A 20873-nucleotide genomic window follows, 5' to 3' on the forward strand; every position below is an offset into this window, starting at 1 on the left:
ATTTGAAATAGCTCCACTGGAATTCCATCACCTCCACTAGCTTTGTTCGTAGTGATGCTTTCTAAGGCCCATTTGACTTCACATTCCAAGATGTCTGGCTGTAGATGAGTGATCACAGCATCGTGATTATCTGGGTCGTGAAGATCTTTTTTGTACAGTTCTTTTGTGTATTCTTGCCACCTCTTCTTAATATCTTCTACTTCTGTTAGGTCCATACCATTTCTGTCCTTTATCGAGCCCATCTTTGCATGAAATGTTCCCTTGGATCTCTAATTTTCTTGAAGAGATCTCTAGTCTTTCCCATTCTGTTCTTTTCCTCTATTTCTTTGCATTGATTGCTGAAGAAGGCTTTCTTATCTCTTCTTGCTTTTCTTTGGAACTCTGCATTCAGATTCTTAATATCTTTCCTTTTCTCCTTTGTTTTTCACTTCTCTTCTTTACACAGCTATTTGTCAGGCCTCCCCAGATAGCCATTTTGCTTTTTTGCATTTCTTTTCCATGGAAATAGTCTTGATCCCTGTCTCCTGTACAATGTCACAAACCTCATCCCATAGTTCATCAGGCACTCTATCTATCAGATCTAGGCCCTTAAATCTATTTCTCACTTCCTCTGTATAATCATAAGGTATTTGTTGTAGGTCATAACTGAATGGTCTAGCGATTTTCCCTACTTTCTTCCATTTTAGTCTGAATTTGGTAATTAGGGGATTCATAATCTGAGCCACAGTCAGCTCCTGGTCTTGTTTTTGTTGACTGTATAGAGCTGCTCCATCTTTGGCTGCAAAGCATATAATCAATCTGATTTTGGTGTTGTGAGTAGTGTCAGTGTCTAAAATTGTATACTATTATAAGTAAAAATTGAAAATATCATTAATTAATCACAAATTCAACAAATACCCAAAAACTGTTTTTAGCTTTATGCTTCTTTCCATAATTGTTTTTTTTTTTTTTTTTTTGCCAGTGAATAGACCAAATTGCTGTGGGATTCAGAGATATAATAATGCAATTTTTATTGGACTATGATACAAACAATACAATAAACCTAACTTGGTAGTTTTTATTAAAAATATATTTTTATTTTCATAGAATTTTTAATATATTTTTTATAGTTTCATATATTTATATATATATATATAAAATATATGAAATCTCTCTATTTTATATTTTTTACAGCCCAGTGAGTGATACTTATTCATTATACTTATTCATACATAATTTTTTTCATTTTCCCCCTATTGTGTATTTAAGAGTGGAAAATCAATATATCTTTAAAACTCATTTTCAAGTATTTGTTTTGAAATTCATGTTTTGAGATAGTTGAATGAATGTATGGCTAAGTGCTATTTTAACTATCAGACATTTATGAGAACTAATTAGTTCACAGCATAAAAATAATTTGGAAAACATGTACAGAAGATAAAATGCTTCTCAAACGGTTGTTTATTAATGTATTTTGAAAATAAATTGTGAGCTATTTCCATCATGTTTTTGAAAGTTGTACAATTAAAATGTCACAGAAGTAATTATTGAGGGCTGCCACCACAATATGAAGTGTGTCCAGGCTTCTAGAAATTGAATAACATATTGTCTTATCCTCATTGTATTAATTTCTCCATCTGAGAAAGGGCTAAGTTGTCAAAGGCTTTTTTTTTTTTTTAAGGGAAAAAAAGATGGCAGAGAAAGAGGACATTGAGCTCACTTATTCCCACAAACACATCAAAAATATATCTGCATGTAGAGCAACTCTAGCTGTAAACAAAGTGGAAACTGGCAGACAGCTGTTCCACAAGCAAGACTGTAAGAAAGACCCACACAGAGATAGGTAAGAAAGGAGGCAAAGAAATCAGGGTTTGAACTACATATTGAACACCTCATTCCTGGGGTCTTACATTGAGAAGACACATCACTTTAGCTGGTTTTAAAACTAGCTGGACTTAAGATGGGCTGAAAGAAAATGAGATTTTACTTTTGAGGAATGCACACACATCCACTTGTTTTTGGGAAAATGGGAAGGAAGCAGATTGAAAACTCCCTGGGATTCTGGCCAATTTTTTTATGGCCATCCTAGAGATTCAATACAGATTTAATGCAATTCCTACCAAAATACAATTATATTTTTCACAAAACTAGAGCAAATAATCCAAAAATTTATATGGAACCAAAAAAGGTCCTGAATAGCTGGAACAATCTAGAGAAAAAAGAATGAAACAGGAGGTAATCACACTCCCTGACATCATTATACTAAAAGGCTACAGTCATCAAAACAGTATGGTACTGGCACCAAAAAGACACATAGATCAATGGAACAGCCTAAAGACCCCAGAAACAAACCTATGTACCTATGGTCAATTAAGCTACAATAAAGAGACAAGAATATATAATGGAGAAAAGGCAGTCTTTTCACCAAGTAGTGCTGGGAAAATTGGACAGTTATATGTAAAAGAATGAAATTAGAACATTTTATCAGACCATATATTCAAAGAAAGTATTAAAGACTGGAAAGTATTAAAGGCTGGAAACCATAAAACTCTTAGAAGAAAATGTTCAGAACACCATCTTTGACAAAAATCATAGCAATATATTTTGGACCATTATTTTCAGACAAAGGAAACATACAAAAGTAAACAAATGGTACCTTATCAAACTTAAAAAGCTTTTTCATAGTAAAGGAAACCATTGACAAGATAGAAAGACAACTTAATGAGAAAAATTACTAACAAATGATATGAATGATGAAAGATTAATATTCCAAATATATAAACAACACACAGAATTTAATATTAAAATAAACTGATTAAATCATTGGCAGAAGGGCTGAATTAACATTGTTTCTTTTTTGATGAAGATGGCCAACAATCACATGAAAAGATGCTCAACACCACTATATTAGCGAAATGCAAATAAAAAACCACAATAATATAGTACCTCACAACTGTCAGAATGACCATTGTTGTCAAAAGTCCACAAATAACAAATGTAGGCAAGGATATGTAGAAAAGGGAACACTACTACACTGTTGGGGGGACGTTACTTGGTGCTGCCACTATGGAAACAAATATGAAAGTTCCCTTAAAAAATGAAAAGACAGAACTACTATATTGTTTAGGAATCCCACTCCTGGGTATACGTTCAAAGAAAGTAAAAACTAATTTAAACGATATATGTACCTCAAAGTTCATAGTTGCATTATTTACAATACCCAAGGTAAATATCCACTTTATCTAAGTGGATAAATGGATAATGGATAATGGATAAAGAAGATGTGGTATATCATGAAATATTACTCAATCATAAAGAAACAAAAAATTGCAATGGATAGAACTGGAGGGTATTTTACTTAGTGAAATAAATCAGACAGAGAACAACAAATACAGTTTATACACTTATATGTTGAATTGAAGAAATAAATTAAAGAAATTGACATAACAAAACAGAAACAGACTCAAACATAGAGAAATAACTAATGGTTACCAACAGGAAGAGGGAATAGGTAATTGACAAGATAGGAGTAGGGGATTAAGAGATACAATTTACTATGCACAGAGTAAGTAAGATTCAAAGATATGTTGTACAGTGGAGGGAATATAGCTGATACTTTATAATAACTCTAAATGGAATATAATCTATGAAAATATTGACTTTATGTTGTATACTTGAAAATCATTTATATTTTAATAGAAAAATCTCAGAGACATTTTAATGATCAAGATTATTTAGCATTTTACTTTGTAAAAAAATACTTTGATTCTCTGAAACATTTTTTCTATTATTTTATTAAATAAGATGTTGAAACAGAGTTATTGAAGTGCATGTACAATTTCCTGACAAAGTTTAGTTTAGCTTTTGTTTTTAGATGAATCAGAAATGAAATCAAGAAACATTAAAAGTGATTTTGCTTAGAGCTACAGGAATTAAAATATAAACAGTGAAAAAATGTTCAGGATTGGAACAGCTTTTCTTGAGGAGAAATCTTATAGGACAATTAAGAACATATAATGTATTCTTACACTAGAATGGACTTTGTTACAAATTATGAAATTTGTATTTGAGTGGTATTTTAGAGACAAAGATTTGTTAATAGTCTCATTATTTCTGTGCACTCATGGTAAAAAAAACAAACAAACTCAGAATTCTGGAATAATTAAAATAGAGTTGATAATGGTAAATACTCAACTTTTCTAAGTTTTGGGACCTGATGTACAGCTTGGTAACTATAGTTAACAACACTGTATCATATACTCAGAAGTTCCTAAGAAAATAGATCTTAAATGTTGCCACTCCTAAGAAGAAAAAAAAAAAATGTATAGTTTGTGTAGTCATAAAAGGTATGCAAGAAGAAAAAAGTCATTATGTGAAGTGCTGGAGGAGGAAATGGCAATCCACTCCAGTATTCTTGCCTGGAAAATCCCATGGACAGAGGAGCCTGGTGGGCTGCAGTCCACGGAGTCACAGAGTCAGACACGACTGAGCGACAGATTACAGCACATGATGGAAGTGTTAACTAACCTTACTGTGGTAATTATTTCACAATATATTTGTGTATCAAAGTATAATGTATTTATCTTGTATGTTAATCATATCTCAATAAAGCTGGAAAAAATTAATTTCTTTGAAACTGTGACAAAAATAAGATGCTTGGTTTCCTTAGCAAGAGTTTATTTAACTTTATTTATTCAACAATTATCCATAGCCCCTGGGTGTGCTGACTTTCTTCTTAGAAACCTGCTAAACCTCTGAAATGGGTCAATGTGGTCTAGGCACTCAGTTTTCTTCTCCAGAGGTGGTCTTTCATAGCACAAGTGTTTTAGCAACTAGAGGATCTGAGCCTTACTCACCAACTGACAGGAACTTGGTAATCCCTGAAGTTCTTACAATTGACTCTCCTGTAGGATTTGTGAAGAGTTATTTACAAAGTTTCAGTTATTCATGTCAAACAACTCAGACTCTCAGCATAGGAGTGAGTGGGAGAAAGAAGAAATGGGAGTTTGAGCTGAAGTGACTAGGTCTTGCTCAAGAGAGAAAGTAATATTCTTTCTTGGATTCCATAAATGCACACTAAAAGTTTCATATACTTTATGTAATTACAACCTTAATGATTTCTTGGACTCCCTGAGGAATAAACCTGAGTGATATACAGGTTAAAATTAACATTTTCTAATAGAATAATAACAATTCATCAATCAACTGTTTTTCCCCAGCTTCTTCTATAAAGGACTTCCCTGGTAGCTCAGACGGTAAAGCCTCTGCCTACAATGCGGGAGACCCGGGTTCAATCCCTGAGTCTGGAAGATCCCCTGGAGAAGGAAATGCCAACCCACTCCAGTACTCTTGCCTGGAAAATTCCATAGATGGAGGAGCGTGGTAGGCTACAGTCGGTGGGGTCCCGAAGAGTCGGACACGACTGAGCGACATCACTTTCACTTTCTTCTATAAAAGGGTTACAGTATAGTATGGCTTCAAAGAACTTTAAAATAAATTTTACATGCTTTTTTGCTTTTGACTTTTACAAATGCTAATTATTGTTGAATAAATAAACTTATGGCATCTAGTTTAGTGTCCTTGGATATTAAGCAGAAATCTCTGAAACATGTCTTGGTTTTGATTTGTAGAGTTGAGTATTTAAGTTGTTCTTATAAATAAACTTTCAAACTGGTAAGTTATTACTGTGAATCAAATAATAGTAATCAAATCAAATCATTTTATGCAAATGAACTGTATGTAACAAACTAAGAAATGAAACATGCTACAATATTGTTCAGCAAGCCTAAGATATTGTAGGTAAATATGAGCAAACATTTATAAAACCACTAGATGGCATTCATTCACTGCAATTTTGGCCAAATACAGTCTTTAAAGCTTTATCATGATATGCGGGATTAGGAACAAGTATTATCCCTTATTTGATGATATTTTTCTATCATTTAACGCAATGACAGCGTTCAATTTTACCTTTTTCTGTATGCTTTAAATCAAGTCAACAAGCACTGAAAATCTTTATTAAAGGATTCTTCCTTGAGAGAAGATTTGAAAACCATCTTCACTGTAGTGGTAATGTATTTACTTAAAACACTTAGAAGAAAATATGCACAGTATGTCACTTAATTTGTTTTATTTCATTGCTTTATTAATTCATTTAGATATTTCTCACATAGCTAGTTCTCCAAAGGTTATAAAAATACAGAGTCACATTTTGTAATATTCTAGAAGGCATTAATCTTTAGAATTAGTGTTTATGAAAACTGGAGGTCAAGAGCTCTTGAGTCACAAAAAGTCCTTTCTATTGTACAGCTTAAAAATGTATGAGAAATAGTGCTTCTAAGTACATTGAGAACAAAAATGGTCTTTGGTGTTAAGAAATTATGATTTAGTCTTGCCTGTGTTTGTGCTCAGTCACTAAGTTGTGTCCAACTCTTTATGACCCCATGGACTGTAGCCAGCCAGGCTCCTCTGTCCATGGAATTCTTTTGGCAAGAATACTGGAGTGGGTTGCCATTTCATCCTCCAGGATATCTTCTCGCCCCACCCCAGGGATTGATTCCTCATCTCTTGTGTCTCTTGCATCGACAGGTGGGATCTTTACCACTGAGCTACCTGGGAAGCCCCATGACTTAATATTAAAAATAAATAGATCATGGAGCAAAAACTCCCAAACTCCACACTTTGACTAAATGGGTGAGAGAACATATTTATCAATCAATAAAGATCAACCATATTTGTAAAAGATCAACCATGTTTGTAAAAGATCTAGGTTAATAATAACAACATAAAATCCAGCACTTACCTGTTCTAATATGTTTTGAAGCCTCTCTATTTCACAGTCTATTACAAATTTATTCTCTTGTCTTCTATCAAGTTCTTCTAAAAGTTGCCTGTAGTTGACGTCATTAAAATTTTCCACACATATAGCGCTGACGTGCCAACCATTTTGTCCTGCTTTTTCCATAATAGCTTGAAGAATTGAGTATCCTAGTGGGGAAAAAATTCAGAGTGGTTACTAAAAACATGCCCTTAAATAACTTATGCAGGCACGGATTCTACATCAATATTTTTATATTAAAAAATGAATTCTTAGAAATTCAAAAATTGAGTGGTTATTTCTGAATCATTCAATTTTCCTTACTTTGCATGTGTGTGTGCAAAGTTGCTGCAGTCACGTTCAACTCTTTGCAACTCTATGTACTATAGCCCACAAGGCTCCTCTATACATGGGATTCTCCAGGCAAGAATACTGGAGTGGGTTGCCATGCCCTTTTCCAGGGGATCTTCACATTACAAAAGTATACATTACGAAAGTATTTATTGAAGACCGATTATTATAAGTGGAGGAAGCATTATTTAACTCTTCCTGTCTTGGCAGGGGAATTAAGTGGATTCAGGGGGAATTGAATGAAAACCAGGTGAAGGAATGACCTCTCAAGCTCATAATCTAGTAGAGGAAAAAAAAAAATTCAATTAAAAAAAAAAAAGCAACTTAGTTTAAAACTGTAATGATTGCTGCATGCAAGGAAAGGTTTTGGCCCAAGGGAAAATTTGGTTAAATCTGCCTTGATGAGACAAGGGAACATGCCCTGAGAGGAAACAATTTGAATTGGGTCTTGAAGGTTGAGAAGGTATCTCTAAGATTGCTGAGGAAAGAGTGTTTATTAGCTGGAGACAGCCTTCCAGGGGGTGGAACGGTCTTTACTCTGTTCTTGATCCAGATCTCTCTCCATATAGAGGAGAAATATGGGTCTTAATATCTTGGTAAAGGAAGAAGGGGCAGACTCATGAAACTAGCCTTTAGAATATTTCTTCATGTTAACATTGCCTTGGAATCTTGCCTTTTCCAGCTCTCAGTTTTGAAGTGGAATGTGTAAAGAAAAAAAAAAAAAAGGAAAAGAAACTTTGAATCTATGTGTAGCATTTGGTATAAGCCTTTTTGTTGTTCAGTCACTCAGTGTTTTCTGACTCTTTGAGACCACATGGACTGCAGCACATGAGGCTTCCCTTTCCATAAGAAACTCCAGTACCTTGCTCAAATTCATGTTCATCAAGTTAATAATGCCATCTAACCATCTCATCCTTTGTTGTCCCATTCTCTTCCAGCCTTTAATCTTTCCCAGCATCAGTGTCTTTTCCAAAGAGTCAGGTCTTCACATCAGGTGTCCAGGGTATTGGAGCTTCAGCTTCAGCATCAGTCCTTCCAATGATGTTCAGGACTGATTTCCTTTAGAACGGACTGGTTGGATCTCCTTGCGAATCTCCTTGAGAATACTCTCAAGAGTATTCTCCAACACCACAGTCCAAAAGCATCAAATATTCAGTGCTCACCTTCTTTATGGTGCAACTCTCAAATCAGTTCAAGACTACTGGAAAAATCATAGCTTTGACGATACAGAACTTTGTTGGCAAAGTAATGTCTCTGCTTTTTAATATGCTCTTTAGGTGTGTCATACTTTTTCTTCTAAGGAGCAAGCATCTTTTAAGTTCATGGCTGCAGTCACCATCTGCAATGATTTTGGAGCCCCACAAAATAAAGTCTGCCACTGTTTCCATTGTTTCCCCATCAATTTGCCATGAAGTGATGGGACCAGATGCCATGCTCTTCACTTTTTGAATGTTGAGTTTTAAGCAATCTTTTCCACTCTCCTCTTCCACTTTTATCAAGAAGCTCTTTAGTTCCTCTTCACTTTCTACCATAAGGGTGGTGTCATCTGGATATCTGAAGTTATTGGTATTTCTCCCAACAAACGTGATTCCACCTTGTGCTTCTACCATCCCACCATTTCACATGATGTCCTCTGCCTATAAGTTAAATAAGCAAGGCGACAATATACAGCCTTGACATACTCCTTTCCCAATTTGGAACCAGTCCTTTGTTCCATGTCTGGTTCTAACTGTTGCTTCTTGACCTGCATACTGGTTTCTCAGGAGGCAAGTAAGGTGGTACTTATGCTTCTTAAAGGTAAGCATAATCCTTTAAAAAGGTATAATTCTTATTTGAGCTCATTCTATGCCAGTTATAGTTTCTTATAATTTATTTCCCCCTTGCTCCCTAAAAAGCATCACTATGAAAAATCTAGTGAAGGTGATGGAATTCCAGCTGAGCTATTTCAAATCCTAAAAGATGATGCTGTGAAAGTGCTGCAATCAATATGCTAGCAAATTTGGAAAACTCATCATTGGCCCCAGGATAGGAAAATGTCAGTTTTCATTTAAATCCCAAAGAAAGGCAATGCCAAAGTATGTTCAGACTACCAAACAATTACACTCATCTCACACACTAACAAAGTAATGCTCAAAGTTCTCCAAGAGACGCTTCAACAGTATGTGAACCGAGAACTTCCAGATGTTCAAGATGGATTTAGAAAAGGCAGAGGAACAAGAGATCAAATTACCAAAATTTATTTGATCATAGAAAAAGCAAGAGAATTCCAAAAAACTTCTACATCTGCTTCATTGACTACGCTAAAGTCTTTGACTGTGTGGATCACAAAAAAAATGGAAAATTCTGAAAGAGATGTGAATACCAGACCACCTTACTTGCCTCCTGAGAAACCTGTACGTAGGTCAAGAAGCAACATTTCAAACTGTATGTGGGATAATAGACTGGTTCCAAAATGGGAATGGAGTACATCAAGGGTGTATATTGTCACCTTGCTTATTTAACTTATATGCAAGTACATTATGTGAAATGCTGTGCTTGATGACGTACAAGCTGGAATGAAGATTGCAGGAAGAAAAGTCAATAATCTCTGATATGCAGATGACACCACCCTGATGGCAGAATGTGAAGAGGAACTAAAGAGCCTCTTGATCAAAGTGAAAGACGAGAGTGATAAAGATGGCTTAAAACTCAACATTCAAAAAAGTGGCATCTGGTCCCATTATTTCATCGCAAATTGATGAGGAACCAATGGAAACAGTGACAGACTTTATTTTGGCCCCAAATCATTGCAGGTGGTCTCTGTAGCAATGAAGTTAAATGATTCTTGTTCCTTAGAATAAAAGCTATGACAAACCTAGATAGCATATGAAAAAGAAGAGATAAAGTCTGTATAGTAAAAGTTATGGGTTTTCTAGTAGTGATATGTATGTGAGAGTTGGATCATGGATAAAATTGATGCTTTTATTTTTAATTTTTAATATAAATTTATTTATTTTAATTGGAGGTTAATTACTTTACAATATTTTATTGGTTTTGCCATACATCAACATGAATCTGCCACAGGTATACACGTGTTCCCCATCCTGAACCCCCCTCCCTCCTCCCTCCCGTACCATCCCTCTGGGTCGTCCCAGTGCTTTTAAACTGTGCTGTTGGAGAGTCTTCTGCAAGGAAATCAAGCTAGTCAATCTTAAAGGAAATCAGTCCTGAATATTCATTGGAAGGACTGATGCTGAAGCTGAAGGCCCAATACTTTGGCCAACAGATGGTCCCCAGAAGAACTGACTCATTGGAAAAGACCCTGTGGCTGGGAAAGACTGAAGGCAGGAGTAAGGGCAACAGTGGATGAGATGGTTGGATGGTATCACCGACTCAATGGACATGAGCTTCAAGGGGGCTCTGTGTGTTGGTGATGGACAGGGAAGCCTCGTGTGCTGCAGTCCATGAATTCAAAAAGAGTTGGACACTACTGAGTGACTGAACTGAACTTGCTTCCTGTAGTTAGATTGAAGAGCTGGGTGGATTAAAAGTGAAGACTTAAAATGAGTACAAAGCATTTTTTGGATAAAATCACCTTTTCTCAGTTTTCTAATTTTTATATGAGTCTCTCAGATTTAAGGATTTTGATTTTTAGGTGTATTTTCTACAAGCCAGAGCTTCAAACATTAGAGATGTTCAATTAATGTCAACAAATGGAATTGATGATGAGATCATATTTGAAATATGAATTACCTGATATCCTGCCAAATGAAATACTGTGGCAGTGAGGATTTATTTTTATCTAAATGAAAAAAAAATTCCCAAAGAGGAAGTTAGAGGGCATGTTGATTACTATATAATTATTTTAGTATATCTATTGATCCAGGTAGTCTTTCTTTTTGTAATGTATGCCTCTAATTATCTTTTCAAATCTTACTTAGATTCCCTCCTTCCCTGCCCCTAATCAAGTACTCTTTCCCTTGTTTCCTACCTTATGCATATATAACATAAAGATTTGTGTCCTGCCTTAATGAAATCAAACAGGACTTGAGGGATCTTGCTGGGTTCAAAAGTCCCTCAGAGTCCCTCATTTCTTATTTTTAGAGAAAGGCTTTAAGTCTTCTAGGCCTTCCCTGAGTTCCAAAGAGTGGACTCATTTACAATTACTATAATTAGGAAAGTGAGGGAACACAAGTGAAGCAAACCCAAATGGTCTTGCAGGAAACAGAAATCTCAAAAGGACTTAAAAAAAAAAAAATCAGGAGCCATTGCAAATTGACATTCTTAACCAATACATAATGCTCTAAGTAAATAATAAAATGTCTCAACTATTGTTTTTGCTCTCTGTAGAATAAGAGTTGAAGGCTTACTAATTTGCTCTGCAGGAACAATCATCAAAATCACACTGAGTCATAAGACAGTGGCAGTAAGTCTGCAATTGAGATCTGTGGGAAGCTAAAATTACAAAGACCCCTTTCCTTCTCTTTACTCTTCTTGCTTTTAAAAACTTTGTACCCTGGCCAGCCAGCATGATCGAACTGTGAACAGCCATCTCCTATCTTCTCTGGAGAGCAGTGCCCAAGATCAATGAACTTTTCTCTGCTGAAAGCTCTGATTTTTCTTTTTGTTTGGCCTCACTATGCATCTAGCACACAAACTTGGGTTAAACATTAGTGTACATGTTCATTCCTTGTTTATTCTGTTACTGGGATTTCTTCTCTGATATGGTTTCCCACCTTTGGCTTCAAAGAATACAATCAATCTGATTTTGGGATTGACCATCTGGTGATATACATGTGTAGAAACTTGTCTTGTGTTGTTGGAAGAGGGTGTTTACTATGACTAGTGTGTTTTCTTTGCAAAACTCTATTAGCCTTTGCCCTGCTTCATTCTGTACTCCAAGGCCAAAATTGCCTGTTACTCCAGGTGTTTCTTGACTTCCTACTTTTGCATTCCAGTCCCCTATAGTGAAAAGGACATCTTTTTTGGGTGTTAGTTCTAGAAGGTCTTGTAGGTCTTCATAGAACCGCTCAACTTCAGCTTCTTCAGCATTACTCATCGGGGCATAGACTTGGAGCACTGTGATATTGAATGGTTTGCCTTGGAAACGAACAGAGATCATTCTGCTATTTTTGAACTTGCATCCAAATACTGTATTTCAGACTCTTTTGTTTATGATGATGGCTACTGCATTTATTCTAAGAGATTCTTGCCCACGGTAGTAGATATAATGGTCATCTGAGTTAAATTCACCCATTCAGTCCATTATAGTTCGCTGATTTCTGAAACGTCAACGTTCCATCTTGCCATCTCCTATTTGACCCCTTCCAATTTGCCTTGATTCATGGACCTAATATTCCAGATTTCTATGCAGCATTGTTCTTTACAGCATAGGACTTTACTTCCCTCACCATTCACATCCACAACTGGGTGTTGTTTTTGCTTTGGCTTTGTCTCTTCATTCCTTTTGGAGTTATTTCTTCACGGATCTCCAATAGCATATTGGGGACCTATGGATCTGGGGAGTTCATCTTTCAGTGTTCTATGTTTTTTCGTTTTCATGCTGTTCATAAGGCAAGAATACTGAAGTGACTTGCCATTCCCTTCTCCAGTGGACCACGTTTTGTCAGAACTCTCCACCATGACCCGTCTGTCTTGGGTGGCCCTACATGGCATGGCTCATAGTTTCATTGAGTTAGACAAGGCTGTGGTCCATGTGATTAGATTGGTTAGTTTTCTGTTATTGTGGTTTTCAGTCTGTCTGCTCTCTGATGGAGAAGGATAAGAGGCTTATGGGAACTTCCTGATGGGAGAGACTGACTGAGGGGGAAACTGGGTCTTGTCCTGATGGGACATTGATCAGTAAAACTTTAATCCAATTTTCTGTTGAAAGGTGGGACTGTGTTCCCTCCCTGTTATTTTCCTGAGGCCAAACTATGGTGAAGGTAATGAAGATAATGGCAACCTTCTTCAAAAGGTCCCATACATGCACTGTTACACTCAGTGTCCCCAACCCTGCAGCAGGCCACTGATCCACGCCTCTGCTGGAGACTTCTGGACACTCACAGGCAAGTCAGGGTCGGTCTCTTGTGGGGTCACTGCTTCTTTTTCCTGAGTCCTTGGGTGCACAGGTTCTGTTTGTGACCTCCAAGCATCTATTTCTTCAGTGCTGTGTAAGTTCTGGCAGCTCTATTGTGGGGTTAATGGGACCTGCTCCAAGAGGGCTTATGCCATACACAAGTCTGTTGAACCCGGAGCCCCTATCCCTGTGGCAGGCCACTGATGACCCATACCTCCACAGGAGACACTCAAACACAGTTTTGTTTCAGTCTCTGTAGGGTCTTTGGGTCCTGGTGTGCACAAGGTTTGTTTGAGCTCTCTGAGCATCTCTGGCACCTATGGCGCTTGATTCTAAATGTGATTTCACCCCTCCTGTGGCCTTGCTGGGGTTTCTACTTTGCCTTTGGACATGGGGTAGCCACGACTCTAGTGCCTACCAATCTGAACTTACTGTGGATCAGATCATGAGCTCCTTATTGTCAAATTCAGACTTAAATTGAAGAAAGTAGGGAAAACCACTAGATCATTCAGGTAGGACCTAAATCAAATCCCTTAAGATTATACAGTGGAAGTGACAAATGATTTCAAGAGATTAGATCTGATAGAGTTCCTAAAGAACTATGGACAGAAGTCTGTGACACTGTACAGAAGGCAGAGATCAAAACCATTCCCAAGAAAAACAAAATGCAAAAGGACAAAATGGTTGTCTGAGGAGGCCTTACTAATAGCTAAGAAAAGAAGAGAAGTGAAAGGCAAATGAGAAAGGGAAAGATGTACCCATTTGAATGTAGCATTCCAAAGAATAGTAAGGAGAGATAAGAAAGGCTTCCTCAGTGATCAATGCAAAGAAATAGAGGAAAACAACAGAATGGGAAAAAATATAGATTTCTTCAAGCAAATTAGACACACCACAAGAATGTTTCATGCAAAGATGCGTACAACAAAGGACAGAAATAGTATGGAGCTAACAGAAGCAGAAGATATTAAGAAGAGGTGGCAAGAATACACAGAAGAACTGTACAAAAAAGATCTTCATGACCCAGGTAATCATGATGGTATGACCACTCACCAAGAGCCAGACATTCTGGAATGCAAACTGGGCCTTAGGAAGCATCGCTATGAACAAAGTTAATGAAAGTGATGGAGTTCCAGTTGAGCTATTTCAAATCCTGAAAGATGATGCTGTGAAAGTGCTGCACTCAACATGCCAGCAAATTTGGAAAACTCAGCAATGGCCACAGGACTGGAAAAGGTCAGTTTTCATTTCAATCCCAAAGAAAGCAATGAGAAAGAAGGTTCAATCTACTACACAGTTACATGCATCTCACATGCCAGCAAAGTAATGCTCAAAATTCTCCAAGCCAGGCATAAATAGTACGTGAACTGTGAACTTCCAGATGTTCAAGCTGGATTTAGAAAGGCAGAGGAACCAGGGATCAAATTGCCAACATCCGTTGGATTATCAAAAAAGCAAGAGAGTTTCAGAAATATATTTACTTCTGTTTTATTGACTATGCCAAAACCTTTGACATGTGGATGACAAGAAACTGTGGAAAATTCTTAAAGAAATGGGAATACCAGATCAGCTGGCCTGCCTCTTGAAAAATCTGTATGAAGGTCGGGAAGCAACAGTTAGAACTGGACATGAAACAACAGACTGGTTCCAAATTGGGAAAGGAGTACATCAAGGCTGTTTATTGTCACCCTGCTTATTTAACTTATATGCAGAATACATCATGAAAAATGCCGGGCTGGATGAAGCACAAGCTGGAATCAAGATTGCTGGGAGAAATATCAATAACCTCAGATATGCAGATGACACCACCCTTATGGCAGAAAGTGAAGAGGAACTAAAGAGCCTCTTGATGAAAGTGAAAGTGGAGAGTGAAAATGTTGGCTTAAAATCAACATTCAGTAACCTAAGATCATGGCATCTGGTCCCATTACTTCATGGCAAATAGAAAAACAGTGGAAACAGTGACAGACTTTATTTTTTTGGGCTCCAAAATCACTGCAGATGGTGACTACACCCATGAAATTAAAAGATGCTTGCTCCTTGGAAGAAAAGTTATGACCAACCTAGAAAGCACATTAAAAAGTGGAGACATTATATTGCCTACAAATATCTGTCTAGTCGAAGCTAAAGTTTATCCAGTAATCATGTATGGATGTGAGAGTTGGACTATAAAGAAAGCTGAGCATCAAAGATTTGATGATTTTGAACTGTGGTGTTGAAGACTCCTGAGAATCCTTCAGACTGCAAGAAGATCAAACCAGTCCATCCTAAAGGAAATCAGTCCTGAATATTCATTGGAAGGACTGATGCTAAAGCTGAAACTCCAATACATTGACCACGTGATATGAAGAACTAAATCATTTGAAAAGACCCTGAGGCTGAAAAGATTTAAGGTGGGAGCGAGAGGTATGACAGAGGATGAGATGGTTGGATGGCATCACGGACTTAATGGACATGAGTCTGAGGAAACTCCAGGAGCTGGTGGTAGACAGATGAGGCCTGGCATGCTGCAGTCCATGGGCGGCAAAAAGTCGGACACAATTGAGCTACTGAACTAAACTGAAGGGCTTTCCAGGTAGCACTACTGGTGAAGAGCACTCCTGCCAATGTAGGAGATGTAAGAGATGCAGATTTGATCCCTGGGTCAGGAAGATCCCCTCAAGGAGGACATGACAACTCAGTCCATTATTCTTGCCTGGAGAATCCTCATGGACAGAGCGGAACTGCTTACAGTCCATAGGGTTCAAAGATTCGGACATGACTGAAACGACTCAGCAGCAGCAGCAGTGATTCAATGTTCTTTCATTCATTTTGACACCTATTAACATGTTCTTTTTAAAAATGTCAGTTAACATATTTTCATTTTTCTCATTTTATTTATTGTAATATCCAAGTAATAAAAAAACCTTTTGTTTGATTTTCTTGTTTGTTGTAAAAATAATAACTAATTTCCACCCACATCCTCTTATGACCATAGCTTGGCACAGTTTTTTAGACATTGCTTTTGTTTGCTATCATTGCTTCATGTCAGTGATAGGCTGTTATTTTTCTGCCTACAGGAATTTTACAGAATATAGAACTATATACTTTCCAATGAAATTTATATATGCTTGCAGTTGCATGACAGATATTGAAAGATTCACATTAATAAAACACAATTCAAATTCAACATTTTTAAATCTGATTTTTCAGATTTAGAAGTGACTATAGAATTGAAATAAAACAAAGCCCTAGGACACAATCTTTGTTAAATGGAAAAGAAAATTGTCTGCCTAAAAAGAATCATTAATCAAAGTCAGAAATAAGTGGCATTTTTCTATACAGTGCAGAGGGCACACAATTATAGTTTCAGAACCCAGTTGAAAATTTGAGTTCTTTTCTAAATTGTATTTGATTTTAATATCCTCTCTTATTCACTCCAACTCAGATGTACTTGTCTTATTTATTTGCCAGGATTGCTGGGAATATGTTGTAACTCAGAGAAAATACTGCTGCTGAATCTATGATTGTGTAACTTATCTGTTATAGAAACTAGAAAATCACAAGTCAAGTCATTTAATTCTATGTCTGGCTATGATTACTATCACCTAGTTATTAGAAAATTTTGTGAAATCTAGTGAAATATTGTTGGTCAGAACATGAATGCTATTCTTAAATATCACAAGACTAATGGGGAGTTCACTACTGCAAATTAAAAAAACACCTTTCTTTTATTTAAAGCTAACATTTTAACTTAATTTATTAAAAACAAAGATGTCCCAAATTCTTTAAGGTATGCCAGTATAAGCAGAGTTATGATTCTTAAAAAGGATTTAACTAGCAAAACTGATATTTATTTAGGTAAACTAACTATTATGCAAATTGCATTGTATTGTATAAATAAATTCAAAGACACCAAAATAATTTTATTAGAATGACAATGAAAATGTATGATGGACAAGATCACATTGTTGGATTATAATGAGTAATTAAAGGCTTTGTCATGGTTATTAGAGAACACAATCAATTATACATATAAATATTAAAAAATGTTAAATTATATAATGATATTGCTAATTATCCTAAATAAATTCATGGCAATATAAGCAGTTGAGCTACTGTATCTTTATGCATCAACACTCTTTTATATAACCTATGAATAATGACCTATTTTGGATGACTAGTTCATTCCAGATATACAGCTGCTAGTAACACAAGCTGGGCTTATTTGTTTGATGTTCTCTTTTGCAAAATTTATTTGATTCAACTATCTGCATACAGAAGGGAAGGAGGAGAGTCAGGATAAGTGTATGTCAGAGTGGATATAATTTCAAAAAAGAGATAATTATTTGTATGCTATAAAAAACCTCCACTGAGATAAGAACAGAAAACTGCTTTTTAATTATAAGGCCACTGGTACACACAACAGGAGTAGCATCAATGGAATGCTGAATATAGGAGTCATATTGCAGAGAAGTAAGAAATTGAAGAGATAATGAGAAGTGAAAATGTAGAAATTATGAAGGAATATCATCAGAATAATTAATTAAATGCAATAAGGGATATTCCATTATGATAAATATGAGATAAACAGTGAGGCCCTGGGAACTGGTTTGCTAAGGAGAGGACTGGTCTGTACCATGGGACACTGTTGAGCTTTAAAAGAAGTGAGAAAGGGATATAGCAGCAGCTTGTATTCAATACTTACTCAGATTAGAGCCTCTTATTAATCCTATAAATTGCTATGCAAATATCACCTACTACCAGATTTCTCTGATCTGTCACAATTTCTGGCATCCAAAGCTAGCATATTCCAAGAGAAAGATGTGTATGTCTGAAGGACTACTTTATGTGCTTAAACCTTAGTCATAGAAAGGAATAAGATTCTGTAATCTTCACAGCATTTAATGCCATCATGTTAGAACTAAAGAGCCAATTTAGTCACCATTTAGTTTGGACCCTTTCCAAAACAGCTTAGGTACTGTGGGAGAGGGAGAGGGTGGGATGATTTGGGAGAATGGCGTTGAAACATGTATAATATCATATAAGAAATGAATCGCCAGTCTAGGTTCGATGCAGGATACAGGATGCTTGGGGCTGGTGCACTGGGATGACTTGGAGAGATGGTATGGGGAGGGAAGTGGGAGGGGGGTTCAGGATTGGGAACACATGTATACCCATGGCAGATTCATGTTGATGTATGGCAAAACCAATATAGTATAGTAAAGTAAAATAAAGTAAAATAAAATTAAAAAAAATATAACATGTTCAAAAGTTACAATCTAGACTCTAAAATCTCTGAACACAGAAAGAGTTGGACATTGTAGCTTGGTTAAAATTATCTTTTGCTGTGTCTATAGCATTTATTTACATCCTAGTTCAAAAAAACAGAGAAGGCAATGGAACCCCACTCCAGTATTTTTGCCTGGAAAATCCCATGGATGGAGGAGCCTGGTAGGCTGCAGTCCATGGGGTCGCGAAGAGTAGGACACGACTGAGAGACTTCACTTTCACTTTTCACTTTCATGCATTGGAGAAGGAAATGGCAACCCACTCCAGTATTCTTGCCTGGAGAATCCCAGGGACGCCGGAGCCTGGTGGGCTGCCGTCTATGGGATTGCACAGAGTCTGACACGACTGAAGTGACTTAGCAAGCAAACAAATTCAAGAAAGGCATAGTGAGAATAAGGAAAGATCTTTCAACTTACACTGTTTGAAGCCACATGTGTAAACCTGGAAGTAAGATGCAATGTTTCAAGTTTTTATTTTTTTTTTACAAAGAATCAAGAGTAAAAATAAAAAATTATTCAAAGATGGTTATTTTGGGTGTTTGGGGTCTTAGATTTTCCCTAAGTCATCTTGTATTTTCTGATGGCAGTGTTCATTGTTTCTTGATCCTTACATATTTCCTTTAGTGATATAGGAGAATTTGATACTTTAAATCTTTAAAATTTTGTCAGTTGCAACATAAACCTTATTTATATAGGCATATAGCAAATATTTTCAACTATTTGTCACAGGTCCAGGCACTGAACTTCTCTCAGACATGCATGTTTTCTTATTTCTCTTGGGCTTTTCTAGAACTAGATCACATAAGTATTTTATTTCACTTGTTTACATGGCAACTAGACTTATGTTTGTCTACTTCGTTTTTAACTGGAAAATCTATGGTACTTTGAATGAATCATTCAATGTTTTCCTATTCTTTTATGAAGCAAACCAAAATCTGGTCACATGTGACTCCTCCCTCTCTTTGTAGTTTCATTTTGTATCACTACTTTCCTGGCATTCTACCCTCTAGCAACATTGCCTCTCTCAGATGTTATAAAAAGTACTATGTATTTCAGTGCTTTTGCACATACTAGTTAGTGCTCCCTTTATTTATTTATTTTATGTTGTGGCTTAAAAAATTTTTTTTCTTCCAGGATTTTTTAATATAAATTTATTTACTTTAATTGGAGGTTAATTACTTTACAATATTGTATTGGTTTTGCCATACATCAACATGAATCCTTCCACTTTTGTCTTCTTTTCATCTTTCAGATCTCATCTCAGATATCACTTATGTTCTAACTAAGTCACTCCCCCTCATATAACTTCTTATAGCTTTTTGTACATTTCTTTCAGAGATTTTTTAACCAGTTTAAACATATATTTGAATGTTAATCTGATTAGTGTGTTCCCTCTCCCCCCCACCCATCTTGTAGGCTCCCTGAAATTAATATTTCTTTGCTCTGTCCATATTCTATTGGTTTTCAGTAGATGTTCAGCAAAGAGTTATCCGAATGCAGAAATAAATTAATGGGAAATTCATAGAAGGGAATCAGGATGTCAGAAGGCTCAGAAGGAGCATGGCAGGTCACATTTAGGAACTTCAAATACTTCAGATTATCTTGTGTGTTTGGGAAAGTAAGGAAGATGTGTGGAAAATTGGTGGGAAGAACTTCAAAGACTGGAGAGATAATCAAGCAAGGGACATCACACAAGGACATTCTTTATCATATTGTAAAATTTGAACTTTATTTTTCATTGACTTTAAGAAGAGTTTGTCAGGACTTCCCTGGTGGTCCAATGTTGAGGGTTTGCCTGCAGGTGTGGGGGATGTAGATTGGGTCCCTGGTTTTGAAAGGGTAACAGGCAGGAAAACTAGGGGCCCCAAACTGAAGAAATAGGCTGCAAATGTCAGACGTTTTTTTTCTCTCTCTCTTAAGTGGCAGGAGGAAACAAACTACAAGTGTCAGAATTTTTTCCCTTCTCTCTACAAAATTAAAAGGAGGTTTCTTTTAAAATTCTGTGTTGCAACAAGGACACCTGGTTCCACTTAAACTTCAGTTCAGTTCAGTTGCTCAGTCGTGTCTCACTCTTTGCGACCCCAAAAATCGCAGCACACGAGGCCTCCCTGTCCATCACCAACTCCGGAGTTCACTCAGACTCACGTCCATCGAGTCAGCGATGCCATCCAGCCACCTCATCCTCGGTCGTCCCCTTCTCCTCCTGCAACCAAACCCTCTCAGCATCAGAGTCTTTTCCAATGAGTCAACTCTTCGCATGAGGTGGCCAAAGTACTGCAGTTTCAGCTTTAGCATCATTCCTTCCAAAGAAATCCCAGGCCTGATCTCCTTCAGAATGGATTCGTTGGATCTCCTTGCAGTCCAAGGGACTCTCAAGAGTCTTCTCCAAAACCACAGTTCA

General features: G+C 36.6%; 1 protein-coding gene across 7 annotated transcripts in view; it reads right to left on the reverse strand.

The window, feature by feature from the left end:
• GRIA4 (glutamate ionotropic receptor AMPA type subunit 4) overlaps positions 1-20873 on the reverse strand; it is a 635903-nt gene that overhangs the window by 209365 nt on the left and 405665 nt on the right. For all 7 annotated transcript variants that reach the window (XM_040257825.1, XM_040257824.1, XM_040257823.1 and 4 more), the window contains one exon: positions 6782-6966. In XM_040257825.1, coding sequence (XP_040113759.1) covers positions 6782-6966 — 185 coding nt within the window. The remainder of the gene's footprint in view (positions 1-6781; positions 6967-20873) is intronic.

The sequence above is a fragment of the Oryx dammah genome, unplaced genomic scaffold (assembly GCF_014754425.2).
Source record: "Oryx dammah isolate SB20612 unplaced genomic scaffold, SCBI_Odam_1.1 HiC_scaffold_17, whole genome shotgun sequence".
In the NCBI taxonomy this organism is placed as follows: domain Eukaryota; kingdom Metazoa; phylum Chordata; class Mammalia; order Artiodactyla; family Bovidae; genus Oryx; species Oryx dammah.